The 13,041-nt window shown below is 34.7% G+C and overlaps 1 protein-coding gene across 1 annotated transcript in view; it reads left to right on the forward strand.

The window, feature by feature from the left end:
* LOC139699871 (U4/U6.U5 tri-snRNP-associated protein 1) overlaps positions 1 to 13,041 on the forward strand; it is a 33,437-nt gene that overhangs the window by 15,453 nt on the left and 4,943 nt on the right. The window contains exons 6-13 of the mRNA XM_071598298.1: positions 12 to 162; positions 2,467 to 2,627; positions 2,770 to 2,992; positions 3,080 to 3,210; positions 6,836 to 6,997; positions 8,837 to 8,918; positions 10,518 to 10,716; positions 11,297 to 11,437. Of these exons, the coding sequence (XP_071454399.1) occupies positions 12 to 162; positions 2,467 to 2,627; positions 2,770 to 2,992; positions 3,080 to 3,210; positions 6,836 to 6,997; positions 8,837 to 8,918; positions 10,518 to 10,716; positions 11,297 to 11,437 (1,250 nt within the window). The remainder of the gene's footprint in view (positions 1 to 11; positions 163 to 2,466; positions 2,628 to 2,769; positions 2,993 to 3,079; positions 3,211 to 6,835; positions 6,998 to 8,836; positions 8,919 to 10,517; positions 10,717 to 11,296; positions 11,438 to 13,041) is intronic.

Raw genomic sequence — 13,041 nt, forward strand, 5'->3', positions numbered from 1 at the left:
TTTTATTTCAGAATATTGATAGAAAAAAACAGAAACCACATCTTTATGGTTATAATGTGTATGATGAACCAGAACTTGATGAATTTGGGAATGTAAAAAAAAGTGTTCTAAGCAAGTATGATGAGGAAATTGAAGGAGAGGAGAAGAAATCTTTTGAGATAGGTAGGTAATCACCCATCTTTGGCCCTGAAATAGGATTAGTTAAAGATATTGAATGAATGCAATGTATTTGACGGTGTATTCATTTGTTTTGAATGTGGTTAAATACATATGTAATGGGAATGTTCACCTGAAATTTGTGATTCGGGAATTCACAAAAATGATTGATAGAGGAAAAAATTGAGAGAAATATTTAGTCATAGAAAAGTATGGCCAAACTTGATTGCAAGGATTTTAAGTGTATTACTCATTGCCATTACTCATTTTATCTATTATGCATAACAATATATTGTATTAACGGTCATTCACTGCTTGTCTCTTTCTCACACACCTGCTGAAATAGATACTTATGCAACAGTGATAAAAAAATGAAGGCTTGTGTAACTTTTGAATGCCATTCCTAAATCATTGTGAATGTCGATTAAAATATCTGTGAAAGGTTGATTATTGCTATCACCAGGGCTGTGAAAAGAAGCATGGAAGGAAGGACAGTACCAGAGCAATGCAATAATAGATCCTAGTCCTTGGTGTGGTAGTTCAGCTTCTGCAAATTCCTTTGTCACTAGGATTTTCTCATTATACCTGTCAGCCTCTTTACCTCCATGAATGTGTTTATTGTGATTGTTTTTCCAATTATAATTTCAAAGTAACCCTTCTCTTTGCTCACAGTAGCCAAGAACTCATCATAACCGAGTTAGGGTGTGCATTGTGATCATTTTGTCTGTACATTTCCAAAGCATTTGAAATTACTGGTTCTAATGTTGCTTTATCATATACTTCCATGATAAGATATGCCATTGATGAGTTTACTGCGATCATGAAATGTAAGAGAGACATTCAAAGGACCCATTAAAAGCATGCCATATGATGCATTCTCGGTTGAGATTTGGAACGCAGTCACTAGAATTCTTGTCCATGTGGCAAAATGCATAGTTCTGAGGTGCCCCATTGTTGATGTGGCATTACCTTGAAAATTTTAAGATTCTAGTGTAATCCAAAACTAGTCCAAACGGATACAGCAAATGGTGAGATAGTTTTTAATGGTTGAGGGATATGAGTTAGGAAAGAAGATTCACTGGATTATTCTCGAATACACTTAGAAAAGGATATTTTGAAGACAAATGTAGCTGAATAGTTGAGGATGTGCCATGAGGGTCATGATGAAATGGTGGATTTGTTGTATCCCAGCTAGGTGCATAGGATTATGACCGATTGATTGCAGATGTTGACAGTGCCGTGAAGATGAGCCATTGATGAAGCATCCATGATTTGGCGAGTGAATATAACATTACTATTGGTACTGTACACAAAATTGCCTCCCATAACCTCCTGGTACCAGAAAGCATGTGTTCAATGGGTGTACCAACTGAATGCACCAGGAATTCCAAATGGCTTCTTTTTAGTATTTGATATGCTAGAGCACCTAGGGAGAACAAATACAGTTGTGTGTAATGGAGGGAGATAAAATGTGGTATCACCATTTTGATCCAGTAAGAAAGTCCATTGACATTTCGTAGAAGCATTCTAAATCCCTAAGAAAAAATAATTCATGTATCATAAAATTCATGGGTCGCGGTAGTCCAGGGGGTAGAGCGTTGGACTAATGACTGGAGGGTCCCGGGTTCGATTCACTTCAAATATACTGATTGGCAACAGAGGATACATCTTGTGTATTCAATATGCTGAAGACTAATGAAAGATTAGTCAAATGTGAACTACTCTTAGAGATGTAAATGGAAATTAATTGATATTGCTCATGTTTAAAATGACATTATCTTCTGCCTATGCTCTTCACATCATAATGCTGAAGTTTGGATCTACCAGTAAAAAAGTTTTTGGTAATTCTTTTTCGTATTTTATATTGAATAACTGAAGAGAGTAGTTATCAATTTGATACAGAAGTCATCCATGACCTTTTCTATTACTAACTAAAAATATTTAATTGGAAATATCAGATTCATTCATATCTAGGTTTTGGGATGTATAAAAATCATCAAAGTTGTAGTGTAATGGGAATTAATTTACTCTTTTTCATTGATAGTGAAAACTTTTCTTTATATTCTATTCAACTTTTTTAAGTTCTGTTTGAGTTTTCAAATACAGGATTATTTCTTTACATATGGAAAATGCACCACATTCCAAATCTTTAACCCTGAAAACAAGAAAGCTCGATTCTTAAATCCCTTTAACCTCTTATTTCAGGGCCCTACTACCATTCCTTAGTACATTTTTAATTTGCGTTGTTTACATCTGTGTATATTTGTATGTTCTGTATTGATCCATTATTTTGCCTGTTTGTTTTGTTAGGAGCTGAGGACCCCGAAGAATATCAGAAAAAAGAAATTAACAGGATTCGTGAGAAGCTTCAGAAAAAGACGTTAGAATCATTGAATTTGCCAGCTCTGAAACTTGCATCTGAATATTATACAGAAGAAGAAATGGAGAAATTTAAGAAGCCTAAAAAGAAGGTAATCTATTTTAGATATATTTAGATCTAGATGTATTTAATAATTATAGCACAAATAATTTGGCTATCTTTAATTAATGGCTTGAAATGCCATTAATTACAGAAATCATTTTGAAATTGTAATGAATTGTTTATTATGGCAGGTTAGAAAAGTTCGTCAGAAACCTTTGAGGGCTTCTGATCTGTTACCATTACCTAGTACATCTCAAGAAAGTGACATAGGATCTCGGATGGGGGCCTCAAAACGTGCATACAGCGAGGACAATGATCAGCCAATGGAAGAGGAATCCTCAAGTCTCGGGGCAGTGAAGGTTAAAAAAGAGCCTGTTGATGAATCTGAAATTATGGATGTGGATGACCTTTTGCGTGAGTTTTTGTAATATAAATAAGAAATTACTGCTTTGCTAAATTTAATTCTATTTTGAGGTTAATTAAAGTAATATTTTTCCTCAGCTCCTCCTGAAGATTTATCTGATGTCAAATTAGAACCAGATGATAGTGAAATGGAATTGCAACTAGCCTTGAATAAAGCCAGGAAGATAAAACAAATGGAAGCCCTCGAAAATAAATCATCTGTTGAGAAGGTATTCCATTTACTGTAGTTTAAAATGATTTCTCCTGAAACCTTCTTCAGTTGTTTTCTTTTTAAACTAGTAATTAAAATATATTTGTTATATTATAATAATCCCATAAGAAAGGTTTTCAATTTTTTAGGAATGGAAGAAGAAAGTCATTTTCAATGATTGATACATAATTTTAAAGCATAAACTATCCTCTATTTTTCTAAATAATTGCCATTTCAGTTGATGCATTTTGAATGCCCATATCATACCAGCTCACTTTCAAGTTGTTGAGAAAGCTTTGGACTTCATTTTTCTCCAATTCATATTTGCTGAATGCCTTCCGGCCAAATGCTCTTTAAATATATAGAACAAGTGGTAGTCATAGGGTGCCAAGTTAGCATTATATGATGGGTGGGCGATGATATCTCATCCAAACTGTTGCAGGAGAACCAAGGTATGATAGGTGATGTGGCAGCAGATCATGTCCTTCGTCAGCATTCCTTCCTCCAATCTTAAGTCTCACATCTGAGTTGTTTAAATGTCTTACAATAACAGTCAGCATTTTTTATGGCCCCAGCAGCCATGAGGTTGACCTACAATACCCCATTTCGATCCGAAAACACAGTTACCGTGATTTTGTTGGATAACTTTGTTTATTTGAACTTTCACAACTTTGGCGAACAAGAATGCCACCATCCACATAATTGCTACTTGGTCTCAGATGTAAAGGGGAACACCCAGGTTTTATCATACACTGTAGCATGTGACGATGATGAGGTGAAAGATTAGGCCCAAGAGGACGTGCTCTTGTATTTAAATTAATGAATTTTTGTGAAATAAGTGGAGGATATATAATTCTGTAATAGATACAATGGATTTTGCAGTGCATATGGCATACATGAAACTACATACATAATATTTATTTTATTAGTGTTAAATATTCTGTCAATAAATACATTAGATATACTCTACAGTTTTAGGCTTCACTTTGTGAAAGTATCTTATATATCTGTATTAAAAAATTTTGTACTTTCCCACAGACTTCAATTTAAGGCGCAATATGTTTTACCAAATGGCAATGTCATCAGGTACACATTTCATTTGCATGCTGCACTGGAATATGCATGTACAAGGGTTGGCTGAAAAGTAATGCACATATGCTTGTAGAGCGTGAACAAAAACGAATTGCAAGATCTGGCAAAAAGTACATTAAAGTACAATTCGTAAGTTTGTAAATCATGTACAGGTATTTATTTTCAACATACAAGGGTAAATCCAGAAGTACCCAACCCAACAAAGAAAACACAAAAATTTTGAAAAAAAAAAGTATTTATTTTTCAAAATTATCTCCTTTCTGCTCTATACACTTTTCCCAAGATGTTCAATTAGTTCGATACCCTTTTTATAATAAGAACTGTCTTGCTCCTCAAAATAGCCATAAACTGCCGACATCACTTCTTCACAGTTGGAAAATCTTTGACCACCAAGCCATTTTTCAAGTTTGCACAGAAAATAATCCAAGGGGGCCAAGTCTGGCGAATAGGGTGCATGAGGTAACAATTCAAACTTAAATTCATGAATTTTGGCCATTGCAATAACACACTTGTGAGCTAGTGCATTGTCTTGATGAAACAACACTTTCTTCTTAGCCAAATGTGGCCGCTCTTGCTTGATTTCTTTGCTCAAACGTTGCAATAAGTTCCCATAATACTCGCCACTGATATTATTTCCTTTTTCAAGATAGTCAATGAAAATTATCCCACGCGCATCCCAAAAAACGAACGCTATGACCTTGCCTGCAGGTGAAACAGTATCCACCTTCTTTGGAGCCGGTTTTCCCTTTTGAATCCATTGTTTTGATTGTCCTTTTTCTAGTCAGGTGTTAAGTAATGGACCCATGTTTCATCAATGGTTATGAAACAATGCACAAATTCTACTTTGTTGCTGTGAAACTTGGCTTAACACTCAACGGAAGCATCTTCACGACACTGGTTTTGCTTGAGTGTGAGCAAACGCGGCACCCATCTTGCACACAGCTTTCTCATGTCCAAATTTTCAGTATGTACTGCACTTTTTGAAATGCCTACCATGTCTTCTAGCTCGTGCACTTACAGTCAACGTTCATCCACTATCAATTTGTGGATTCTCTTCACGGTTTCTGGAGTAGTCACCTCATTTGTTAGACCAATGCGATGCTCGTCTTGACAGTCCGTATGGCCTCATTTAAACTCTGCTGCTCAATATTTTACTGTTGTAATTGAATGAACAGATTCACCCAGGGTAGAATCCAGTTCAGCTTTTATATTGGTTGAGCTGAGGCCTTTCAAAGAAAAGTATTGTATCACATGTTGATGACCAATTTTCACAAATTCACTGAAAACGTTCACTGTTGATAGCTGCCCAACAAATACTAAACAATGTGGTGTTTTCAAACTTGAAACATATACTTAATAGATTGCATACTTTCTAATACAGCGATACTTTTCAAACAACTACGGCCATCTCTAGGTTAGGTTGGGTACTTCTGGGCCTTCCCATGTAGTCACCGTTAAGGCTAACACATTTCTCCCAACGTGTAACAAGTTTTTTCATTCAATCACTGGAAAACTCCAACGACTTTTGTCGAATCCTGGACTTGACAGCTGCCTTCACCTCATCATCCGAGGTGTAATGATTACCCTTGAGGTGTCTCTAGAGTTGAGGAAAAAAATCAGGGGAATAAGGAGGGTGTGGAATCAGTTCAAATTTCAGGTTTCCCAGAGCCTCTCTACTTTTGTGCGAGGTGTGTGGGATGAGGGTTGCCATATTACAAGATTATTGGTGCCAGGCTGGCTTTAATATGACAAACTTCTTCCCTAGATATTCCAATATGGTTTGTGATATGCTTCTGAGTGATTTGCCGTCATTTAAAATCAAATCTTCGACGAGTTTGCAATGTTTATCGACTGTGGCAGTGATCGGACATCCACTAGGTGTTTCATCAACAATTATGGCTTTTCCAGGCTCGTAACCACGAAATTTTACTACCCATGATTTACAGTAGATCTGTCAACAGCATTATCACCATAAACAGCCTTTAAACAATGATGAATCTCAGTAGAAGTCACTTTTTCAGCAGTTAAAAATTCGATAACAGTACGCTGTTTAACTTGCATTGGCAAAGCACTAGAACTAGTCTCAATACTTCCACTTCTTAAAATACGCTGGATGAATAAAATGACCTCATCTGTGCATGCATGTTTAGGGGGATTGTTACTTCCACATGCCTCTAGGAGTGCTTATGAAGGTCATTTTGTTTGAGGTCTACAAGCATGTGTGCATTAGTTTTCAGTCTACCCTCATGTTCCAAGTACAGAGGGGAGGGTAGACTATGGTTGGGGGTTAGGATGGGTGGGATGTTGAAGGTGAGAGTCATAGTAATTTGGTGAAAGGAAGAGGCAAATACTTGGAACATTCAATTCTTGAGGCACTTGCTATTGAAGAGAATATTCAATGATGCACTGCTGTATTTGATGGAAAGTTTTAATCGCTGGGAACATATTGGAATACATAAGTTTCTTAGCTGCCATATTAGGGATCAAATGCTGCCATCTTAGGGATCTAAGGTGAAATTCGGGTAATGATGTGGGAATATTTTCTTCCTTAGGTTGCTGCAGAAATAATTGCAAAGAAGGAGCTAGAAGACCATTCATCTGGAGCTCAGGGCTCAATAGTTCTAAATGCAACAGCAGAGTTCTGCCGTACTCTTGGTGACATTCCAACTTATGGGTTGGCTGGCAACAGGGATGAAGATGCAGAGGAATTGATGGTAAGCATTCTAGTTTTAGGGGTCTTATTCATTGATGAAAATATAAATGCAGTGAAGGAAGGAAGCTATATTTGTTGTGTGTTGTTTTTGTCAGAGTTGTTCATCTTTCTGACAAAATGCCATGTCATGTGCAACATTGGTAATGATTTCCATTTCATAGCAACGAACCCACTGATAGGGACTTAGCTGTTACTCCTTACAAACCTTCCAGTTGGTACCAAATTGCCATGTTTTGTCACATTACCACACTTCAACCTCCCTTATATTCATTGTAATAAGTGACAAAATGCTGAACATAGGAAGTTGGGCTTTCCTGTGGTACAATTTTTTTTTACAATTACACATTTCAAATTAAAAATTATTATTCTTTGAAGTTATCATAGTATGTTTCAATGCCTACATTAGAATGCCCACCTATATTAGAATATTAATATATCTGGCCTGACTGGTGTCTTTTGAACTTGACCTACCATGCTAAGGAAGTTTGGAAAGAAAATAAGCCATAACTATATGTATGATAAATCATTTTGCATGTTACTTTTTGGAATTGTTCCATTAAGAATAGCATCAAAATAAAACTTTTTAATGACTCTTATGTAAAATGCAACGTAGCATTCACTGTGGTGCAGTAAAAGGCCTACAAACTTAACTTAGCATCATCAGGCCTGATCATGCTGCACTGCATTGAAACCTAGGTCAAATTAAAGTTTATATGTAGGATCACAAAGTTTTACTTTGACCTTACTCATCATAGCCATTACTTATAAGTAAAATTATATTTCATCAACGTATTTCAGTGATTAGTCGCAAAAAGTATACTTTGTCGTTTATAAGTGTAAGCAGTACAAATTTGTTCTTGGCTTATAATCGGTATATTGCTTTAACATCTCCTATGTGCATATTTGGTTGAAGGTACCATTAAGCACTCCGTGATTGCAGATTTGAAAATATTGTCAATTTATTCACATTCAAGATAACATGGGGGGTAAAAAACTTAACTGATCCTTTAAATATTAGCTTTTCAATACCAAAATGGTGCCATTTTTTTCATTTATATGGCTTATACTTTTTTAGAGGAATTATAATCAGAAATAGTTAAGGTAATGTGGTTAAAATCTCTAAAGGATAATACTTTATTTAGATGCTTTGGTGCAGTTTTCAGAATATCTAAGATACTTCACATTTAGGGTATAGCCACCTTAATACCCTGTGACTTCATTATATAGTTTTTAGCTATCACATGAAATTGAACATATCTTTAACTCATATTCATTGAAGTCCTTCTTACCTAGTGCAGTTTGACTTGTTTCTGTAATCTTTAGCACATATGTGTGAAAAATGAAAGTAAAAAAATTGATATTCTCAGTGAGCTGTTCATGTACTTTGAGAGTGCTTACACTGTGCAGTACTGCACCTCCCCCTAAGACTAAAGCATTTCTATTTTGTGGCCTTGAATATTAATTAACCTTGTAAAGCGTTATTCAAAAGTATTTAAATTAAAAGTAGAAAAATAAATCTTTCTCATGAGCAGGGTTTATATATCAGGGTTTACTTAAACATGCTCCCTATTAATTCTTGTAACTATTACACCATGTACATGAAAGACATAATTTACATCGTTTTCATGATTTCTATCTACGTTTTTCAGTAATTGGTTCTGACTCAATTACCAAAATAAAGACATGCTGACCTTGCTCATAGCATCTGGATATCAGTGAAAACTTTTTTTTTATTGGAGATGAACCAATTTGAGCATTAGGGAAGGAATTCACTGTATAGATCACATTTATTTATTTCAAACGATTTTAAAATTCACTTCTTTCTTTTATAAAATTTCAGGATTTTGAGAGAGAAATGAATGAAGAGAGAAGGCGCGTTGAAGAGGAAACACAAAAAGGAGCTTGGGCAGAAGTGGAAATAGGTTGGTCTGATAAGTACTTTCCGGTGTAAAAGTATTTCCCCTATGGCCTTTCATTGATGTAGTATTTTTATATGCATAATTGAATTTTCCCTTTTTTCTTGCCGATTTTAATTATTCCATAGTCTTTAGCTCATCATTAGCGGCAAACCAACATGCTTTACCACCTGTGTTTCCACTTCTGTGGAATATCCATGCTGATACCATGTCTCCTTAACTCTAGAAATAACTTAAAATATGGTATCAGTGTACAAATTACTAGATAGGTTTTGATATGCAGTAAAAATGCATTATTAAGAAACTCATTCTTATTTAATTCAATCTTATGAAGCTGTATTATTACTACAGGTGAAAAGGTTGCCCTAAATTCAAGAGATGTTAAATTAAGAGTGATTATCAATTTTTCACACAAATTTCTTTGCAAAAATTTACTTTTGTTACATTGTTAACTTAATGTGTAATGCATATGTGGTACTAGTTTTATTGATATGAACCCAGTATTGCATCACTGCATGAAAATTTTGTTTTCACCTGAACAATTCAGTGGACAAGGCTTATGTAATGTGTCAGAAGGCTTCTGGAGAGTCTGATCTTCCCTGGAACCCAGCTATAATATAGTTTAAAATGTTTAAAAGAAGTGAGACAATAAATTTCAAAGGAAAATAGACCTAGAACTCCAGTCATTACTCATATGGAAGTAAATATTAACACTGCTGCTGCATTTTCAAAGAAGATCATTGAGTAATGTCAAAGAGCCCTATCAGAAATATTGAAAATTTCTTTGGATGTCGCACATCGGTAAAAGAAAATTGTGCATGGGATGTGTTTGTTATTGGTTCCATGAAACCTCGAGTGAATTGATAATCACTCAACAATAAAAGTGAGGTGTCTTCCTTGTCCTCCCTCTGGTCCAGACCTAGCCTCATATGAATTTATTCCGTTCCTCAACCTGTAGAAATACCATGGAGCATATTTTTAATTATCAGAAGACATCGGGAAACCAAATGTTTCAACTGGCATCAGCTGTTGTTGCAATACTGCTGTCAAGTCAGTGAGACTTGAACTGAATATGCATTGTAATTTAGACTGACAATAGAAAATTCAATTTTTGCATAATAACATTATGTGAATGATAAATTTATGATCCCTTTTTGTGAAATACCCATCATACATGGCCTCATTATTACAAAATTAAAGAGTTGGTACAATTGGTGCTGCGATTATTTGTAGCTCCAAGGGAATGAAAATTTTCCTATTTATTAATGAAAGCAGAAAAACAGTGACTTTCATATCAACATATTGAATCTCTATATTTTATCCGATCATTTTTATTATGTTTCTTGGAAAATTGTAGATTTGGGAAAAAGATTTTCTTAGTTACATATATATCTCGAGCCTAACGATTGTTTTTTTCATTGAACCCATTTTACAAGCCCACAAAAATCTTATGTATTGAGCCTCTTTGGGCAGCATTAAAATGATTCAACATCAATGCATTCCAGCAATCTGTCTTGAGGACTAAACAAAAGCGTATTTAAGGATAGTTTTTTCTATGCACCCTAATTATTTTCATGTACGTGAAGCATTTTTGTTACTTCACAGATGAGGGACCAGCAGAGGTTGCCCCAGCTGAAGTGCCAATTCTTGATGTGGAACCGGATGTTGGTAGTGGTGTTGCTGGAGCACTACGCCTGGCTGTGTCTAAAGGCTATTTGGAAAGGGAAAACAAAAGTCGTCCATCTGCCTCTCGAATGCATCATCTGCAAGCTCAAAATTATTCAATTGAGGATAAAACTTATTTGTAAGATATTTATTTTTGCCATTTCACAAAATGCTTAATGTGTGATGAATTGTGAGAATGTATTAGGTACTAGATTAACTCGAAAACATCCAGTGCAGCCAAGACTAAAATCGATCTTCACTCATATTTTGGGGTAAAGGCTCACAAGTCTCTGAATTGAAATCTTATCAGCATGGTTTTATGAATGCTTTTTATAATTGACACATGACAAAAATTACCAGAGAACCGATATTATTAGGAGGTCAATTTATAAAGATATTCAATTTTTTATTATATACGCAACTACAAAGATGCTTTATGTACAGTTTTATGCAGAGCATAATCAATGTCTTTGTAGTATCCTTGCCAAAAGGCAAAATTTGTTTCACTTAATATTGGTACCCACAGAAGATTGTTACTCCTAATCAAAAGAGTTAAGTAAGCTTAAATGAATCCTGGTTATAAATATTCGCAAATTCTAATGAGGCATTTTGAATCCAATTATTGGCACTGGATTGTAAGAGTTGTCACAATATGCATTTATTATTTGTGTAATGACATGCTGAAATTATTCTGTTAATGATCTCAATCATTTTTACAGTGATGATGATAAGTTTGGCAGGCGTGAGCGATATTGTGGGCCTACTTCTGACTTTAAGGAGAAGGATGGTTTCAAACCAAATGTTAAACTTGATTACATTGATGATGATGGACGAGTACTTTCAGCAAAGGAAGCATTCCGGTGAGTTTTTTTGCACATGCTAAACAGTGCCAATATTTCAAACAGTATTTCCTTTATGGAGTGTTATCTTAGCATTTAATGAAGAATTGATTTTCAAAGGTAAGCACCTGAGTATTGTGAACATTTCTGGCGCTTGTATATTTTATTCTAAGAGACATATTTGTGACTTCTGAAATACATTGTGAAAATATAAGCCAGTTGCAGTAATGTGTGACTGTATTTCAAATCTATATATATCCATAACTCATAATGCTGAGAATTGCTTAAACTCTAACTAAGTTGTTGTTAGACTGTTGGTGTATTTACCTTTATTGTGGCAACAGAGTTCAGTATTGAAGCCCAAAAAGTATTGTAGTTTCATTTTTGCTTCTGAAAGTGAAGGGCTACTGAGTAAACTACTTAATGTATATAAATCATATACTTATTCCTTGTTTTAACTGGGATTGCATTCTTGAAAGATTTGGAAGTGAGAATTCTAAGTATATACAGGGTATTTAGTATTTTGTCAATGGGGTACTCATTCAGGTTCATGTACATAAAAATGTTCATATGCATTCAAACAAAAGTTCTTCTTGATCTTCAATTGTTTATATGTTGTGCAATGATGAATAACTCCATCAATAAAGTATAATTAATTAAATACTTATCTTTTGGCTTAATCAGAAAATGTATGTAAAACCTTGTTATTAAGATGAAGCGACTGATTTCTAAATACATTAATAACAATGGTGATTATGGATGCATATGTAAATGATAAGTACTGTACATGTGGATGGCTGTACTGAATTAGCATTAATACAGCGTGCGGCAACATAGCTTCCTTTTTAATTGAGAAAAACGACTTTAAAAAAGGAAGTTATGTTGCCGCACCCTGTTGAAGCAAATTCTTGGTTCACTTTTGATGAATTTTCCCATGTGCATATATTTCTTGAACTTATCTCTTTTACAGTTACTACCATTGTCTTGAGTTAATTCTAGGATAGATGGATTCAAGTGGTACTGAATTATGCATACAAATAGGCTTTTTCTCAATGTGTCACTGTAATGAATAGATCTTTCACGGTGTTCTGAGCTGTTTTTTAATTTCAATGGAAATGTTTATTGTCTGTGTGTTATTTCAGTTTCATGTTATGTACACCTCCGCTCTGTGTCTAGATCTTTGCCTCACATTTTTCAGTTTCGCTCATGGTAGATACGCACATTTCCATAAACATTCTGATGAAAACATAAATCCCCATGTGAAAGAAGCTTAGGTATCCATCTTTTTATTGAATATTACTATGGTTCTGTTCAGTTTTTTGAAATTGAAGAGCATTCAGCAAATGAAGGTTAAATTTGGAGAAAAGATATGACCTTATATGGTCACCCAAATAACTTTTAGGCTTCAGCCTTCTGTGTGTTGGTTGGTCAATAGTTATAAGAAACAAATTCATTCAACTGCATAACTTGTTTTCTTTTGGTGAGTGAATACTTTGAAAGTTATTTTTCAAGTAATCTGTGATAGGTTTAATGATAAATAGCTTTTTTACCCCTGTAATGCTAGATTCCAGAATTATTGATAAAATTGAAAAACTTAAATTATACTGAATATTTGATTCTTACCT

The sequence above is a fragment of the Hetaerina americana genome, unplaced genomic scaffold (assembly GCF_022747635.1).
Source record: "Hetaerina americana unplaced genomic scaffold, ioHetAmer1.1.p SCAF_96, whole genome shotgun sequence".
NCBI lineage: Eukaryota > Metazoa > Arthropoda > Insecta > Odonata > Calopterygidae > Hetaerina > Hetaerina americana.